At 40.5% G+C, this 19,465-nt stretch overlaps 1 protein-coding gene and 1 pseudogene across 3 annotated transcripts in view; one reads left to right on the top strand and one right to left on the bottom strand.

Annotated features, from left to right (window-relative positions):
- Positions 1-19,465, bottom strand: part of NFX1 (nuclear transcription factor, X-box binding 1) — an 80,037-nt gene that overhangs the window by 18,929 nt on the left and 41,643 nt on the right. Inside the window, exons 10-14 of one of the 2 annotated variants that reach the window (XM_082842555.1) lie at positions 16,021-16,118; positions 12,123-12,153; positions 6,776-6,858; positions 5,223-5,331; positions 970-1,089 (exon numbers count right to left, since the gene is read on the bottom strand). In XM_082842555.1, coding sequence (XP_082698681.1) covers positions 970-1,089; positions 5,223-5,331; positions 6,776-6,858; positions 12,123-12,153; positions 16,021-16,118 — 441 coding nt within the window. The remainder of the gene's footprint in view (positions 1-969; positions 1,090-5,222; positions 5,332-6,775; positions 6,859-12,122; positions 12,154-16,020; positions 16,119-19,465) is intronic. The other variant, XM_082842556.1, reaches the window with a different exon arrangement.
- Positions 2,876-4,411, top strand: LOC309964584 (heterogeneous nuclear ribonucleoprotein A1-like; annotated as a pseudogene). The gene is made up of 2 exons: positions 2,876-2,933; positions 3,397-4,411. The product of its transcript is annotated as a heterogeneous nuclear ribonucleoprotein A1-like (transcript).

Below are 19,465 nucleotides of genomic sequence, written 5' to 3'. Positions count from 1 at the left end.
GAGGAAGTTACTTAATTCTTTTTCACTCTGTAACTTAAAAAATTGAGAACTGCTTGTCTATTTGTCAGACTAAATCATATGGCCAGATTTATTTTAAGTATCAAATCCAGTGACTTAAATTATATCAGGTTTGCCTCTGGGACTTGGTAAAATGAAATGATAGGGCCAATATGGTCCTAGAGGAAAGCCAGTGACTAGACTGGACAGAAAATGCGTGATGTCAAGTAGCTATTTACCTGGTGTCTACAGCAGTCTATCACAGAAAAACTGGAAACAAATGTCCAGCAACACGAAACTGACTGAATCAGTTATGGCCCATCCATGTAACAGGACACTCCACTACCATCTAGAAAAATATTCACTGATAAGGAGAGAGATTAAAATTACAATAATAAGAGGGAAAAATATCTAGTTAAAATAAATTCATTAGGATCCCACTTTTATTTTAGGAAAAAAAGAAGCAAATATATATTTTTGCCCATGGAAAAAGGCCCTGAAAAATATACACCAGGGCGTAATTCTTAAAAGGTGACATAAGAGATTATTTAATTTCAATCTTTTGACTTTATCTCTATTTTCTTTCCTTCTCTCTTCCTTTTTACGTAATAACGTATATTGTGTCTACAACAACAACAAAACCAAATTACTCTTAACTTTACAAAAAAGATGCTTAACTTTGAAATATGCACCAGAAGTGGAGGCCACAAAGAAAGAAGACAAGACCAGCTGGGGATTCTCCCAACCCTTTGGGTGTGTTTGACATCCACAGATTAAAGCACTGGAAGGCACTGTGATTCCCAGCTGTGGCCCAGATCTCAGACCCATCTTCACAGAAGCAGCCCCTGAGCACAGGGAACAAGGAAGGGCTACCACAGTGTAACCTCAGAGCAGTGAAGACCATCATGCAACATCCTAAATGACACAGTGTGAGCAGGCTGTGAGGCGTGAAGGCAAGGAGACAGGACCCACCTGGATGGTCACATTCATGGACTCTGGCACAGGTCTGGGTACACTCAGGGGGCCTGGTACCACAAGGAACTGGAGGGTAGATCACTGACGCGCCACAGTGGCAGGTTAATTCATCAAAACCTGGTGAAGCCACAGGTGAAACAAAACAACCCTTCATGAATTTGAGAATTTGAAGCACAAGATAATTACACACACACTTTTTTTTTTTTGGCTTGTATTTTTAGAGGAGAATTTTTTGGGGGGCTGCTCTTTTAAAAAAGGTTTTTACTTCATTAACGTTGAGCTGCTGACAAAGTGTTCAATTTTTACTTGCAACAAACTTTAAGTCCATGAGTATTCCAAGACATTTTTACATGTATTTTATAAACAAAAGATCTACAGACCATCTCTTTTGACAGAACAGGAGACTTCCACTAAAGAAATAGATTCTTTTCTTTAACTTTTTGGCTAGGAAAATGGATAGAGATTATGAAAGCCACAGGTAGTTAACAAACATAGAAAAATATGCTTTTGAATATAAACTTCAGAGAGCCACTGAAGCCATTAAAAAAAAATTCTTGTAAGTATAACTGACACCTATCATGATAAAAATATGAAGCTGAGATGAAGCCGAGAGCTACATCTGAGTTCACCAGGCACAGTTCACAAGCCCAATCAAAATGAGAACTCACATGGGGCCTCCAACAAGCAGCCCACTTTGTCAAGAGCTCTACTAACCCTCAGACCCAAAGGGGAGCTAGTTCTTCAATCCTGGTCCTTAGTAGAGGCTGGGTCTTTGGCCATGGTTCTCAACTAGGGACCAAGAGTCAGAAAGCCCAGGCCCTCCAGGATTCCTCTACCCACTGCTCTTCTCCAGTCAGCACTCTCCAGAAAACGCTTCAGAAGCTACACAATGTGGTGGAAAGAGCCCTGTAAATATAGCAGGAGACTCGGGCTTCTAGTCCTGGACCTACTTCTCACTTGTGTGGTGACTGTGGGCAGGTAACTTAACGACTCTTGAGATTGCTTCCTTTTGGTCAAATGGGGATACCAAACTTTGACCTGTCCACTCAAAAGTTTATTGTGGGGGTGGGCTAATATATGTGAAACAGCTAGGGAAAGAGTAAGAGGCTACATTACTTGTTTCTACGGAACTCCATGTGTGTGATTTATAACAAAGCACTTAACTCCTTTTTGAAATATGGTAGGCCTAGTATTCCACAGAAGGTATGTTGGGAAACCCTGATATAGGCTAATCTTTTAATGTAGCAGTTCTCAGAGAGTGCGCAGTTGACCCCTAGGACTCCCTGATCCTTTCAGGGAGTCCACAAGGTCAAAATTATTTTCATAATAATACTTAGATACTATTTGCTTTTTTCACTATGTTGACATTTGCACTGATGGTGAAAAAGCAACAGCTGGTAATACTGCCAGGGCATTAGCGCAAATAAGGCAGTAGTGCCAAACTGTAACCATTGTATTTTTCACTGCCACATACTTAGAGTAGATAAAAAATGACAATTTCACTTAAGAAAGTCCTTGAAGTAAAAAAAAATCTTGACCCATAAATACATGTCTTTCTAATATTCTGTGGAACAAAATAGGGTATCTGCTTCAAGCACTTTTGTTGCACACAAAAATACAGTTGTCCCTCAGTATCCTGGCGGGGAGGGATTGGTTCCAGGACCCCCATGGGTACCAAAATCCAAGAATGCTCAAGTCCCTTATATAATATGCTGTAGTATTTGCATACAACCTATGCACATCCTCCTGTATACTTTACATCATCTCTAGGTTACTAATAATACCCAATGCAATGTAAATGCTATATAAATAGTTGCCAGCACAAAGCAAATTCAAGTTTTGTTTTTGGAACTTTCTAGAATTTTTCCCCTTGAACATTTTCAACCCACAGCTGGTCGAAACTATGGATGTGGAATCCATGGATATGGAACCCTCAGATATGGACGGCTGTCTGACCTCTGGTCATTCTAAAGAACTGTACTTTTCTGAGTCGTGAGCTGAATTGCTGAATTAACTTCTTTTTTCATAACACACCGTTTTACTTGAAAAAGTGGCCGACAAACTATGATTATTCAGACTTGGGTATTTTGGCAGACGTTTATGAAAAATTAACAGTGAGACCATCACTTTAAGAAAACTGACTTTGCTGCCAACAATAACATTCAAGCTTTCAAGTGAAAACAGAATTTTGGAAAATACGCATTTATCACTATGAGCTTGACAACTTCCTAATACTTTTCCCCAGAGTTTTCTGATGGGATTGGTAGTGTATTAATGAATGTGAGTTTTTAATACTGTAACACAAGCAGACCCCATCTTAGGATCATTGCTTACATCCCAAGTTTCATACATTCAGGGACAACAGAGGAATAACTTCTTTAAAAGTCTCAATAGCTTTTCTGCCCATGGACACCGCCGAGTAAGCATCATTAAAGTCTCTCCCCTCTACTGCCGTCGTGTCTAAGTCAGTCTCCCAAAGGGCCCGAACAGCTGCAGAAGCTCCTCATCAGACGTCTGAGCTTCGAACCAATTGATGCGAGTCTGAGGAGCCACCTGAGCAGCGGGCAGCGCTCACAGACTGTGTGGTAACGAGGGGTCCAAACACCAGGTGCTCCAGAGGCTTCGGGTTTGTCACGTATGCCATTGCAGAGGAGGTGGATGCGGCCATGGATGCGAGGCCACACGAGGTGGATGGAAGAGTTGGGGAACCAAAGAGGGCCGTCTCAAGAGAAGATTCTCAAAGACCTGGCGCCCACTTAACCGTGAAAAAATTTTTTGTTGGTGGCATTAAAGAAGACACTGAAGAACATCACCTAAGAGATTATTTTGAACAGTGTGGGAAAACTGAAGTGATTGAAATCATGACTGACTGAGGCAGTGGCAAAAACAGAGGCTTTGCTTTTGTAACCTTTGATGACCATGACGCCGCAGACAAGACTGTCATTCAGAAATATCACACAGTGAACGGCCACAACTGTGAAATAAGGAAAGCCCTATCTAAGCAAGAGAAGGCTAGCGCTTCATCCAGCCAAAGAGGTCGAAGTGGTTCTGAAACTTTGGTGGTGGTCATGGAGGGGGTTTTGGTGGGAATGACAACTCTGGTCGTGGAGGGAACGTCAGTGGTCGAGATGCCTTTGGTGGCAGCCGTGGTGGTGGGGGATATGGTGGCAGTGGGGATGGCAGTAATGGATTTGGTAATGACAGAAGCCATTTTGTAGGTGGCGGAAGCTACAATGATTTTGGCAATTACAACAATCAATCTTCAAATTTTGGACCCATGAAAGGAGGAAACTTTGGAGGCAGAGGTTCTGGCCCCTATGGTGGTGGAGGCCAATACTTTGCCAAACCACGAAACCAAGGTGGCTATGGTGGTTCCAGCAGCAGCAGTAGCTATGGCAGTGGCAGGAGGTTGTAATTACTGCCAGGAAACAAAGCTTAGCAGGAGAGGAAGCCAGGGAAGTGACAGGGAAGCTACAGGTTACAAGAGATTTGTGAACTCGGCCAAGCACAGCGCTGGCAGGGCCTAGCTGCTACAAAGAAGACATGTTTTTGACAATACTCATGTGTATGGGCAAAAAAACTCGAGGACTATATTTGTGACAAATTGTATAACAGGTTATTTTAGTTTCTGTTCTGTAGAAAGTGTAAAGCATTCCAACAAAGGGTTTTAATGTAGATTTTTTTTTGCACCCATGCTGTTGATTGCTAAATGTAATAGTCCACTCATGAAGCTGAATAAATGTGTCTTTTTAAAAAATGTGCTGTGTAAAGTTAGTCTACTCTGAAGCCATTTTGGTAAACTTCACCCCAACAATGTGAAGTTAGAATTCCTTCAGGGTGATGCCAGGGCCCGTTCGAAATTTATTTACAACCCGCTTGGGTGGAGAAGCCATTGTCTTCAGCTGAACTGACAGTTACTGTGTTGTGACCTGGAGTTCACTGTTAAAAGGGTCACCCAAGCAAAGTTAGAGTTTTCTGGTTATTAATATGATTGTTGGCACATCCTATGCAATATATCTAAACTGAATTATGGTACCAGATAAAGTTATAGATGGGAATCATCCATTATCACGTGTAATCAATAAATGATTTAATACCCTCTTTTTAAAAAAAGTCTCAATATATCTGAAATACTAAGGCTTATTAATTCAGTAATCCATACCAACCTAAGAAAATCAATCACTCAGAACATATCATTCCTGACTTTCTAGAAAACTCTATATAATAAAGTATACAGTGAAGACACTCACTAGCTTGCCAGCATGTTTGGCAGTTCCCACGATGACAAGGTTCTTCACATCTATGAAGGCCACAGCGGAGTTTCCTCCCACAAATCAAAGGACACTTGTGCTCCTTATCCTAGGAGGAGAGATACTGATTGATTGATTGCATGCAGGATCTTAGTTCCCCGACCAGGCATCGAACCTGTGCCTCCGGCAATGGAAGCGCAGAGTCCTAACCACTGGACTGCCAGGAAATTCCTGAGAGATTTATATATGTTTACAAAATTATCTCCATTTTATATTTTCCATAAACAAGATTAATAAAGAAGTTCTCCACAATTATAGATCGCATGATATCTGGAATTAGCTTCAAAATAATCAAAGGAGGGGGAGTAGGTGGGGAACGAAACAAGATTAGTCATGACCTGATCACTACTGAAGATAGATGTTGGGCATATGGGACTCATACTTGTCTCTCTGCTTTTATATATATTTGAAATATTCAGTAATAAGAGGAAGTCTTTAAACTTTCAAACACTGGTTTATAAGTAAGTCTTGATACACAGAACAATTTCATCACTCTTCACACTGTCAATATAAATGCTAAAAAATACAATTGTGTATTATATATGTGTGTGTATATATGTACTACTTTACTATTGGTACTGTGTTACCTTGTTTACACACACACACACGATAACACAGTACCCACTGCCAGGTAGTGCTTCCTTTATTTAGTTCCACAGAAGTGAATATTTCAGATAACTGAAAACTGTTTTTTAAAAAATGCCACACTCGGGACTTCCCTGGTGGTCCAGTGGTAAAGAATCCTCCTTCCAATGCAGGGGATGCAGGTTCGATCCCTGGTCGGGGAAATAAGATCCCACATGCCGCGGGGCAACTAAGCCCGTGTGCCACAACTACTGAGCTCGTGCACCTCAACTAGAGAGCCCGTGTGCTGCAAACTACAGAACCCACAAGCTCTGGAACCTGTGAGCCACAACTAGAGAGAGAAAACCTGCATGCCACGACTAGAGAGAAGCCCGTGCGCCGCAACTAAAAAGATCCCGCATGCCTCAACAAAGAACCCATGTGCCACAACTAAAACCTGACACAGCCAAAAAAAAAAAAAAAAAAAAAAAAAAAGAATACCCAAGAATGGAGGCCCCTCTTCTGGAAAAAAAAAAAAAAAAAGCCATACTCATTTTGCCTACTGATCTGACCCATGGAATATATGAAACTTGAAGCCTGAGTTGCTAAGGCCAAGCCAGTCTGTGTGCTGGGACAGCATACAGTCTCCTGCAGATGACTACATGCTCATCCAGTGGTCTTGAGCTCTGGGGCCTGAGGCCTTCTGTCTTTCTTCTTTCCTTTCCTCCATGTTGCCATCAGCTGACTTCTTGACCTGGCTGAGGCCTAAAAAGGACCAGTCTGTCTCTCTGGGCAGCATTCTGACTGCTGCTCAGGGGCCTCTCCCAGTGATTTCCAAATCTGGGCTGCATTCTAGATGGCTGAGGCTTCCAGAAGCCCAGCCCCTAGATGAATGCAATCTGATACTGCCTAACGATAGGTCCACTTACCACACAGCATATCTCGTTACATTTATGCCGTCCACATAACCGTTTCTTGTTACACCTCTTGTCACACATAAATGTAGCATCTGCTATGAACAATTAAGAAGAAAAAGAAGTCAGAGGACATGAACATTCATTCAACAAATATTTGTGTGACTACAGGCTGAAGAAATACAAATGTAATAATGTAAATAAATTAGTTATGGTGAAAATGCATACTATTTAAATATCACTTTTCACTTGCCAGACAGTCAAAAAAATAGAAAAGAAAATAGGAAGACTACCCAAGTGCCCACTGATAGATGAATGGATAAAGAAGATGTGGAATATATACAATGGAATATTACTCAGCCATTAAAAAAAGAAAAGAAATCTTGCCATTTGTGACAACATGGATGGTCCTAGAGGATATTATGCTAAGCGAAATAAGACAGAGAAAGACAAATACTGTATGATTTCACTTATATGTGGAATCTAAGAAACAAAACAAATGAACAAACATAACAAAACAGAAACAGTATAGATACAGAGAACAAACAGGTGGTTGCCAGAGGAGAGGGGGGTGGGTGGAAAAAAGAAATAGGTGAGAGGTACAAACTTCCAGTTGCAAAACCAATGATTCATGGGTATGAAATGCACAGTGTGGGGAATATAGTCAATAACTAAATAATATCTTTGTATGGCGACATAATGTAACTAGACTTATTGCGGTGATCATTTTGAAATGTATAGAAAAAACACTATGCTGTGTAATAGGAACTAACAGAGTGTTGTAGGTCAATTATACTTCAAAAACAAACAAACTCATAAAAAAGAGATCATATTTGTGGTTATCAGAGGTGGAGGGGTGGGTAGAGGGGGAATTGGATGAAGGCAGTCAAAGGGCACAAACTTCCAGTTATCAGATAAATAAGTATTAGGGATGTAATGTACCACATGATAAATATAATTAACACTGCTGTGTATTATATACGAAAGTTGTTAAGAGAGTGAAGTAAGAGCTCTCATCACAGACAAAAATTTTTTTCTATTTCTTTCATTTTCCATCTATATGAATTGATGAATGTTCACTAAACTTATTGCAATAATCATTTCATGATGTATGTAAGTCAAATTATTATGCTGGGACAGGAATAAAGACGCAGACAGAGAAAGGACTTGAGGACACGGGGAGGGGGAAGGGTAAGTTGGGACAAAGTGAGAGAGTGGCATGGACATATATACACTACCAAATGTAAAATAGATAGCTAGTGGGAAGCAGTTGCATAGCACAGGGAGATCAGCTCGGTGCTTTGTGACCACCTAGAGGGGTGGGATAGGGAGGATGGGAGGGAGACACAAGAAAGAGGAGATATGGGGATTATGTATATGTATAGCTGATTCACTTTGTTATAAAGCAGAAACTAACAAACCATGGTAAAGCAATTATACCCCAATAAAGATGTTAAAAGCAAAATATTATTATTCTGTACACTTTAAGCTTATACAGTGCTATATGTCAATTATATCTCAATAAAACTGGAAGAAGAGGGGGCTTCCCTGGTGGCTCAGGGGTTAAGGACCTGCCTGCCAATGTAGGGGACATGGGTTCGAGCCCTGGTCCGGGAAGATCCCACATGCTGTGGAGTGACTAAGCCTGTGCACCACAACTACTGAGCCTGTGTGCCACAACTACTGAAGCCCACGTGCCTAGAGCCTGTGCTCCGCAATGAGAAGCCACTGCAACGAGAAGCCCGCGCACTGCAACGAAGAGTAGCCCCCGCTCACCTCAACTACAGAAGGCCCGGGCATAGCAACAAAGACCCAACACAGCCAAAAAAATTGTAAGAAGAAAAGGAAATAGGAAGACTGATTAATGCATGGAACAGGTGAAGGTGTGGAGAAAAAGGCACACACACTTAGTGGATGGGAGAATAAACTTTTGGGGTACATATGTATCTATCAAAAATTTACGTGGCAATTCCATTTTAAGTAATGCTTCCTATAGATACACTTTCAAAAGTAGCTAGGACACCAAAAGCACAAGCAACAAAAGAAAAATAAATTTGATCAAAATTTAAAGCTTTTGTGCATCAGAGGACATCATCAAGAAAAGACAACAACATAATGGGAGAAAATATTTGCAGATCAGTTATCTCATAAGTGTCTAGGATCCAAAATATATAAAGAACTCTTTCAACTCAATAACAAAAAGACAACCCAATTTAAAAATGGTAAAGGAATAGACTTTTCCAAAGAAGATATACAAATGGCCAAGTACATGAAAAAATGCCCAACATCATTAGTTATTAGGGAATGCAAATCAAAACCACAATGATTTATCATTTCATACCCACTGAGCATGGCAATAACAGTAATAATAATAATAGTAGTAATAAAAAACAGAAAATAACAAGTGTTGGAGAGGATGTGGAGAAAATGAAACCCTCATACATTACTGGTGGGACTGTAAAATAGTGTAGCTACTGTAGAAAACAATATAGCAGTTCTTTTAAAAAAATTCTACCTATAACCAACATATAATCCAGCAATTCCATTTCTAGGTACATAACCAAAAGAATTTACAACAGGTTCTCAGATAAAAGCTTGTGTACAAATGTTCATAGCTGCACTAGTTGCAATAGTCAAAAGAAGGAAACCAAATGTCCATCAACAGATGAATGGATAAACAAACTGTGGTATATATATACAACAGAATATTATTCAGTCATAAAGAGGAATGAAGTACTGATGCGTGCTACAAGGTGAATGAACCTTAACAACATGCTAAATGAAAGAAGCCAGAGACAAAAGGTTACATATTATATGATTTCATTTATATGAAATACTCAGAATAATTAAATCCACAGAGACAGGAAGCAGAGTAGTGGTTGCCAGGGCTGGTGGGGAGGGGTGAATGGGGAATGAAAACTCAGTAAACAAAGGGTTTCCTTTTGGGATGATGAACCCATTTTAGAATTGATAGAGGTGATGGTTTTAAAACACTGTGAAGGTACTAAATGCCACTGAATTGTACACTTTAAAATGTTTCACTGGGGACTTCCCTGGTGGTGCAGTGGTTGGGAAGCTGCCTGCCAATGCAGGGGACACGGGTTCGAGCCCTGGTCTGGGAGGACCCCACATGCCGCGGAGCAACGAAGCCTGTGTGCCACAACTGCTGAGCCTGTGCTCTAGAGCCCGCAAGCCACAACTACTGAGCCCGCATGCCACAACTACTGCAGCGTGTGTGCCTAGAGCCTGTGCTCTGCAACAAAGAGGCCACCACAATGAGAAGCCCACGCACCACAACAAAGAGTGGCCCCCGCTCGCCACAACTAGAGAAAGCCCGTGCACAGCAACGAAGACATAACGCAGCCAAAAAGTAAATAAATTTATTAAAAAAAGAAAAAACAAAACAAAAAAATGTTTCATTGTATGTTCTGTGGATATTATCTCAATAAAGGTGCTGAAGGCGCTGAAGTGTTTACCGGTGAAATAACGTTTGGGATTTGTTTTTAAAGTACTTCAGCGAAAATTAAAAATAGGAAAGAGAGGTATGGATGAAGAAAGAAGATGGGCAAAATGCTGATAACTGTTGATGACTGGTGATAGGTACATAGGGATTCACTATACTAGTCTCTGTACTTTCACATATGATTGAAAATTTTCATCATAAGCTAAAAAAGTAACAAGATGGTTACAGCATTATCTGTAATGGGGAAAAATTGGAGACAACCTAAATGACCAACAAAAGAGCAATGGTGAACTATACTATGGCATATCCACATAAAGAATGTTCTCAAGAGGGAGAGCTATACACACTGACATGGAAAAATGTCTTTGATATATTACTTAGGGGAAAAAAACAAGTTCCAGTATGTTTAGTAAGAACCATAATAGCACATGTATACACCTGTATGAATACAGAAAAAGATCTGGACCCACACCCAACAAACTAATGATGTGGTTTTATCAGGGGAATGGAACTAGGAGGGGAAAATGGGGTGAGGGTGTATTTCTACTTTTTACTATTTTATTAATTTTTTAATTATTAAAAATTATGTATTAATATAGTAAGTTTTTCAAATTATATTTTTTAATTACCAAAATTTTGACTGTCATTTTGAGGAAGATGTTTCTGGTTATGTCAAATATTCAGATAGTTGAGGCAGATATTCAGCCATTCTCCACCTTCCTCAGGCTAACAGATCCTTCGTTTTGTTCAGAAATTGGGCACCCACGTGTTCCCCCATTACAGGAGTGAATGCTGAATAGTGTAGCCTGTCATGGTAATTCCATTCCCCTTGTTAGTGAAGGGATTGGGCAGGAACATGTGATAAAAAGCATACTGAGGGTCTTTCAGGACTGTCTTCCTTGCTCTCAAGAAGGAAGAGAATAATCTCTCCTTCTTTTCTTTAGATGTTGCTGGGAGATGACTCAATGCATGAAAGTGCTGTAGCTAACTTATACCCATGAGGGGAAAACCAAGAAAATCACAGGAAGCTGGACTGGAGTCCTAGAATCACTGGGTTTGTAATTAAAACCTTGGACTTGTTCTGCCTCCAGACTTCCTGTTATAAGAGACAGTAAACCTCCTGAGAGCTAAAGTCGTTTTTCCTTGGGTTTTTTGATACCTGCAGCCAAAAGCACCAATACAGCTTTCTTTCTGACCAGAATTAAGAGCTTTTATTTTGTATAAGTTTATCTTCCATCACTTTTCCAAAACAGTTTTAAGGTGGCTTAAACAAAGACTATGTGACGGCTGGTAAAACAAGGACAGAACCATAATAAAGTGGAGTGTCAGGATCAAGGACAAAGGAAGAAACAATATTCTAGGCCTAAAGGTTAAGAAGGCTGCTGGCTGAGTCCCCCTGTTCTAGGTATCCAACAGTCCTATCAAGCCATAAGGGGATCAAGCATGAGAGTCAGTTTTTACAAAGTTTGCTTCATTAGATATTATTTACCTTCCCTTCCCATATCAACATTTTATTATGAAAAAGTTCAAACATATAAAAAAGTTGAAACGAGTTTACAGTGAACATCTATATATGCCCACTACCTAGCCTCTACCAGTAGTTGCTTTTTCTCATAACTCTCTATTCTTCCATCCAACTATCAGTTTATCTTAACTTTGGATGCTTTTCAAAGTAAGCTGCATACATGAATACACTTCCCCGGTATTTTACAGCATTTCACTAACTAGAATTCAATTTATGGTTCCTTTTTTTTTTTCTTTTGAGGTAAAAGTTGCATACAGTTAAATGCACAAAGTACCTTCACTGAATTCTGACAAACACATAACCCATCCCCCTGTCAAGATGTAAAAAATTACCTTCACCCCAGAAAGTTACCTCATGCCCCTTCCCAGTCATACCTTCGCTTTTGAGATTGGTACACGGAAGCTCCTATGGAGAAAGAAAAGGGAATAGTAACTACTCTAGGAATAAATGAAACAACATAACTGCAGTATAATGCTAAATGTAACATGCATACCCCAAATACCCAGTACTTCTCTGGCAGTCACTTATTCACCAACTTCACCTATCTGGAGCTACGTTTGCCCAGTCCCTGTAAGCTTTACTCACAACAGGGCCCCAGGTCTAATGACTTTTCATGCAAATATAACATTCTTTGTGGTCTGACCTCCAAACTCACAGCAGATTACGAATTATAAAATCTGAACGGAAAGAAGGACTGACTACTAAAGGTATGCAAAGCAAAGAGAAATAACTGTTTGGCAAGGGTACAGACAGAAAAAGCCATAAAAAGCAGATACAAGAATTGAAAATATGTAACAATCAGCACCATCTGATGCAGGGACAAACAGCTCTACATGCTCAAAAGTATCCCTGGCAATGCAGCTGAACTGTAGCAGAGTGGAATACAGAAGTCCTTTGCCATTCAAAGTTTTGCTACCCTGGTTTCAATCATGTGTGAATGGCCTCAAAGGTCTATCACATGTAATTTTGCTGAAAAATGTTCCTGAATAACATGTGTGGGGAGGCTGCTGTGTGAAGGGCGAGTCAGTCACTTGGGAGAGAGTGAGCCTGGCTGGTTGCCCAGCACCTACATCCGAATTTGGCTTTGATGTCATGGACAGGTTGCTATGTACTCAGAAATAAGCAAAATGATAAAAACATTTCTTCTCAGTGAAGATGAGCCAGAAAAAGGGGGGCAGCTGCTGGGGTTGATAACAGACGTGAAGATGTCTAAGAAATTGAAGCTTCTTGGCTAGAAAAATGTTTTCGGTAAATCAATGAGTTGGCTCGGTTCTATGACATGAAAAAATTCCCCATATGCTCTCTAAATATACAAAGCAAAAGTGACTCATGAAATTGCTTGAGTGCTCCAGTTAATACAAACACCGGATTGTACACAGGAAATGCTGGGAGTTTGGGGGTTTTGAGCACAAGACACCATTCTCCTTGCTTGGCCCTACGATAAACCTTTCTCTGCTCCAAACCCCGAAGTTTTATTTGTTTGGCTTCACTGTGCGTCAGGCGCATTAACTTGTGTTCAGTGACAATTTTGGCGAAGCCAGCCTAGGGGTCTGTGCTCGTGCCGGGTCGACCCTGGCCAGAGGCAGCCCCTTCCCTGAGTGCCCAGCAGCTAGCTGCCAGAGCGCATTCATTCCAGGGAACTGGAAGGGACTCTCCCTGACAGGCGCCAGCCACCCCACAACGTGAGGCTGTTTGGAGTTGAGGAAAAAAAAAAGAAAAAGAAAAAGAAATGACATGCTGGAGTGGTATGTACACCTGCAGGGAAAGACAGAACTCCCATAAATCCCTATACTAAATATGAATTACCAATAAAAACTTAAATACAGGGTTCTTTGTTAATAGGTAGTAAGACAGAGCAAACATTTCTCAAAGACTCCTACCAAAGTGATTAAAAGAGAAGAACTTTTGAAGTTTTAAGAAATAAGTTTTTATTTATCTAGAAAACTCACTTCCCTGGAAAAGCCCATTCCAGTACAAAAGATATTTCAGGAAAAATCTGTCTGAACAATGAGGTGATTATCAGTGTTTCAAAGAGATCTTTCATTTTGTCAAACTGTTTAACAGAATTCATATTGATAGTGAGCTCCTCCAGCAATTTTAGAATAAGACTTTTATTTGCAAAAAAATTCAATTTACACATAGCTTTTCAATAATACACTCACTGCCATGGGATCCACTATTAGGGGGAGTGAGGACAGAGAGTGAATGAGAAGCAAAAAAGCCCAGAGACAGAGAAAGGGATTGTTGGGGAGAAACAAGCAAACTGACAGCTGTGTATCCCAACCCTGTTTGTAACTCTTGGTTACAAAGAGCACCTCTAGGCATTACTAAATTTATGATTACTAAATCAGAGTATCTCACAGTCTTCAAGCTGGTATTTACAAAGCATAAAATGGTCCTGTACCTGACAATCAAAATTCCTTTACTATCCTATGTATTGTGACTTCATTCAGAAAAAAAACCCACACAATCTCACACAACTTTTGTCACATGTAAATTGCACTACTTTGACAAGTTTTTCTTTAATTCTGAAGCTTACCTATTAAACTAGCTCCCAATTTATGGACAATATCCTCAGAATCATTTGCAAGTCAGCTGCTACCCAGACCTTGGGCTGTATTTAACAAATAGAATCAACTACTCAGAATTCTGTCTCTACCGAGGCCTGTGCTCTGCTGGGACAGGTGCCGATATGCACTGAAATGACCAGAAGTACGTCAGAGAGCAGGACAGATCAACATTCAGTATGTTCCCCAAGTTGGATTACCTAAAGACTTCAGAGGAAAGCTTCTTGCCTCTTCTGGTTACAGACACAGAAATGGGCACTAATTCCAAAATGGTAAGACGACTTTTTATAATACATAGTCCAATGAAGTTTGTCCCAGGCAGAAAGCAGAGATTGACAAAACAGTTGTATAGTGAAAAATTAACACTATCTGAAGAGAGGTCTGGCCTTTGCCATTGGCTTCTGGGAGATAATCTTGGAATATCATGCCTAATGGGAGTGTCATTGTTTCCCTGGAGCCTTGGGTCACCAGACAGTCTAACATGATTTAGGGTGCAGCCTGGCCACACCGAAAGACCAATGATGTGATTTAGGGCATGGGCTTTGGGTCACACAATGGTAGTAGACTTCTGGAGGGACTGGAGGCTGAGATCAGCTACATGGGCAGTCAACCATGCCTACATGATGGAGCCCCAATAAAAACTGACCACCCACTCTCTGGTGGGTGAGGTTCCTTGGTTGGCAATACCCCACGCATACAATCACACACTAGCGCTGAGAAAGTAACGCTGTTCCAACTCCATGGGGAGAGGACAACTGGAAGCTTCGTATTTGGTACTTTCTTGCATTCTGCCCTACATGCTTCTTCCTTTGGTTGATTTTAATCTGTATCCTTTCCCTGTAGTAAATTGTAATCAAGAGTATAACAGTTTTCAATGAGTTCTGTGAGTTCTTCTAGAGAATAATCAAACCTTGAGGGTAGCCTTGGGGGCCACTGGATTGTAGTTGGTATCAGAGGTGAGGGTGGTCATGTGGACTGTTCTAATTCAGCAATTGTCTGAACTCTTGCAGTGGGTGTCAGAAGTGAGGGCGATCTTGTGGACTGTGTTCCCTCTAACTTAGTAAGCTAACTGCTTGCAACGGTGCTATTGTTCTTTTCTTCTGGCATCTAGCATTATCACACTTGTATTTGGTCAAGCTACTTGTATATGTGCCCTAAGCCTATTACTGGTCTCTGACCCTTGCGTGCCATACCCCTTCATACCTATCCTACAACTGGTCCACAGTAGATGTCGGTATACATTGCCTGGATTGAATCAATCATACACAGTATTAACAGGAATAAGCCTGAGGTTATTTTGATTCCTTCCCTCCCACAATCACCAATTTAAAAGGTATTGGGTGCTTCCCCAGTGGCACAGTGGTTAAGAATCCACCTGCCCATGCAGGGGACACGGGTTCGAGCCCTGATCAGGGAAGATCCCGCATGCCGTGGAGCAACTAAGCCCATGCGCCACAACTACTGAGCCTGAGCTCTAGAGCCTGCTCGCCACAACTACTGAAGCCCATGTGCCTAGAGCCCATGCTCTGCAACAAGAGAAGCCACTGCAACGAGAAGCCCGTGCACCGCAGCGAAGAGTAGCCCCCACTCGCCGCAACTAGAGAAAGCCCGCGCACAGCAAAGAAGACCCAATGCAGCCATAAACAAACAAACAAACAAATAAAAGGCACTGGTGGCAACAACTCTAGCATTCTGTAGGATTTACCTTTGTTCTGAAAGAGCATCTGCAGGAAATAACTGATGTGCGAGAGCATGGTCCACAGTCTCCTTCATGGCAGAGCTTTTCACAAGTATGAATGAAATCTTTAATAAAAATGAAAAGAACTGGGAATGAAAATTGCAACTACTCATTTTCAGACTCCCAAATTAACTAGCCACAACGGTCTTCCACCTCTGTTCCCTGCAAGTCCATCACCAGAGTTGAGGGAAGAAGGATGCTATCAATGCCTCTTCCCCTATCTTCCCTTCATCTGGCAGGCTGAGCCTTTTCCAGCAAGGACAGGCCCCAGCATTAGTCACAGCAAGATGCTCTGGAGCACAAGATGCTCTGCCTAAGTCAAAGAACAGATCTTCTGACTCTTTATTTAGACCTCAAGTCTCCAGGTTAGACTCGGATATCCTTAAAATTGTAGCCATGGGTGACTTACTGAAGTACTCTTGACTGCGAAAATCACCTGGGGATCGTAAGTAATCAGAAACCATCATCCATGATCTCACTAAGTTCTATGAACATCTGGTGATAGGTGGCCTGCTAGTCATTCTGCTAAACTAGATTTTAGGACAAGTCCTGTTTCAAGGACCCCATCAGGGATCATCCATAGTCTTTCTCAATGGCTGCTGTTTACATGATGTATTTTTTCCATCCTTTTACTTTCAGCCTAACTGTACCTTTGACTCTAAAGTCTGCTTCCCAAACATGGCATATAGTTGGATCTTTTTTAAAAATTCATTTTGACAATCTCTGGTTTTTGTTTAATTCACTGACGGTAATGTTAGTATTGATATAGTTGGATTTATGTCTGCCATTTTACTTTTAGTTTTCTTTATGTCTCATGTCTCTTTTGTTAACTTAATTCTCCTTCGTTGCTTTCTTTTGCATTAAGTGAATATTTTCCAGTGTAACATTTTTTCCCGGTAATGGCACGTTCCATTATGTTTTGAGTTATCTTCTTAATGGCTGCTCTAGGGCTTATCATATGCATCTTATCAGAATCGACTTCAGATTTGTACCAACCTAATTCCAGTGAGATACAGAAGCCTTACACCCATATAGCTCTATTTTCTCTTCTCCTCTTTTGTGCTTTTATTTTTATACATATTACATTTATATGTGTTACAAATTCAACAATACAATGTCAAAATTATTGCTTTATATGTTATGCCTATTAAAGAAGTTGAGAAAAGAAAGGAGAGCAATTATGTATTTATAACTTGTTGTATTTATCTTATTTACCATTACTGGTTTTCTTCATTTGTTCCTACAGATCTAAGTTACCATCTGGTATCATTTCCTTACTCCAGTACAACTTTGATCCCACCCACCTCCTTTGTGCTGTTATTGTCAGATACATTTCTATATACTGTAGGTCTAACAATACAATTATATGCCTATTTTATACAATCACTTTTTAAATCAGTTGCAAGAAGAGGAAATATGCACTTATACTTTCTTTTATAATTATGCAATTACCTTTACTCTTTGCTTTTTCTTGTGGATTTAAATTTACATCTGGGTTACTTGGTTATCAGCCTGAAGACCTCCCTTTACTATTTACTGTAAAGTACATCTGCTAGCAGAGAACTCTGTTTTTCTCACTTTTGAAAGACTTTTCCTGGATATAAAATTCTTGGTTGGTAACTTTTTTCTTTCAGCACTTTGAATAGGTCATCCCACTGCCTTCCTGTTGTGATGCAGTGTTCTCCACTGTTTCTGATAAGAAGTCAGCTGTGAATCTTATAGTGGTTCCCTAGTATGTAATGTGTCATTTTTCTCTTGCTGCTTTCAAGATTTTCTCCTTGTCTTTGGCTTTCAGCATTTTTACTATGTGCCTAGGTGTGGATCTCTCTGAATTTATCCTACTGGAATCTGTTGAGTTTCTTGGATGTGTAGATTAACGTCTTTCAATAAATTTGAAGTTTCCCACCATTATTTCTTTGAATATTTGTCTGCTCCTTTCTCCTCTCCTGGTGTTCCCATTACACGTTTGTGTGCTTAAAGGTGTCCCACATTTCTCTTGAGGTGCTGTTCATTTTTATTCACTTCATTTTCTCTATGTTCTTTGAATTATATAATCTCTATAGATCTATCTTCATATTTATTGATGCTTTCTTCTGCCAGCTCAAACTTACTGTTGAGTCCCTTTAATGAATTAAAAATTTTAATTACTGGAAAACTCCAGATTTTCCATTTGGTTCTTTTTTTATAATTTCTATCTCTTTACTGATATTCTCTATTTGATGAAACATTGCCTTTATACTTTCCTTCCTTTACCTCTTCAGGCATGGTTTCCTTTAGTTCTTTGAATATATTTGTAACGGCTACCTTGAAGTCTCTGTTAAATTTGACATTGGTCACTCTCACAGAAAACTGAAACAGAAAGTTACTGTTACCTGTGGGGTTTTTTGTTTTTGTTTTTTTTCTGTTTGCATACTTTGTAGTTTTTGTTGGAAACTGAACGTTTTTGGTAATATATTGTTTGCAGCAACTCTGGATACTGCTTCCTCTTTCCACAGCTTGTTTTTCTTGTTGTTGTCTACTTGTTTGTTTTGTGACTTGGCTAAGCTATTTTAGTGAAGTCTATTTCTATTATAGTATGAAGCCATTGGTGTTGTTCTTTAGATGGCACAGCCTTGGGCATGTGCACAGTCACCCTGGGAGGACAATGGTTTTAGCAGGGTTCTCTTTGACTGTCTCTTTCCCTGATCTCTCTGTTAAGCTGTCTGCCTCATTTGGTATTACACTCAGTCCTGAGGCTCCACTAATTGCTAGCTGATTGCTCTATTATTTTCAACAATGTCCTGGGGCATAAACTGCTCAGCAGTCTGATCCAATAAAATTTGGGCAGAGGTAGTCTTTGAGGCAAATCTGTGAGGTTTGTTCTGACCCCAGCATGGTTACTCTTAGTTATCTCCTTCCCTGGGTCTCTCTGGTGAACCAGTTGGTCTATAGTTTAGCTTGTTGCTCTTAATTAAGAGGAGCTATTGTTTTCTAAAGGGCCCTTAGGCCTGAACTTCCCCACACTCTCTTTCAAATTAAAGTCAGTTCCTTTGGGGAATATTTTGGAACTCTTTCCTTATGGACTGCTTCTCCCCCCACCCTGTCACTCAGTCACTACTATGGGTGCTGGGTGAGATAGCAGCCTCTAGTTTTCTTAGCTTGCTTCTCTCACTGTGAAACCTCTCTCCTACAAGTGAGCTGGGGTGAGGGTGACTGAGGCCCCAGTACTCCTGCCTGTTGCGACTAGAGTAGAGCCTCCAATCTATGGGTGGGCTGTGCGGAGGAAGGGAATCCCCAACCTGTCAGCTGTGATTACCAGAAATTTAGCCTTTTCAACTTGGAGTTGGTGGGGTTGGGGGGAGGGGGGTGGGAGGAAAGCTGGTGGTCCACTCCTCCTAGCAAGTAACCCTTGACTGGGAGCTGAGGGTACATG

The sequence above is a fragment of the Leucopleurus acutus genome (genome assembly GCF_964270905.1).
Source record: "Leucopleurus acutus genome assembly, chromosome: 7".
NCBI classification, from domain to species: Eukaryota; Metazoa; Chordata; class Mammalia; order Artiodactyla; family Delphinidae; genus Leucopleurus; species Leucopleurus acutus.
This window is presented reverse-complemented; position numbering and strand designations above follow the sequence as displayed.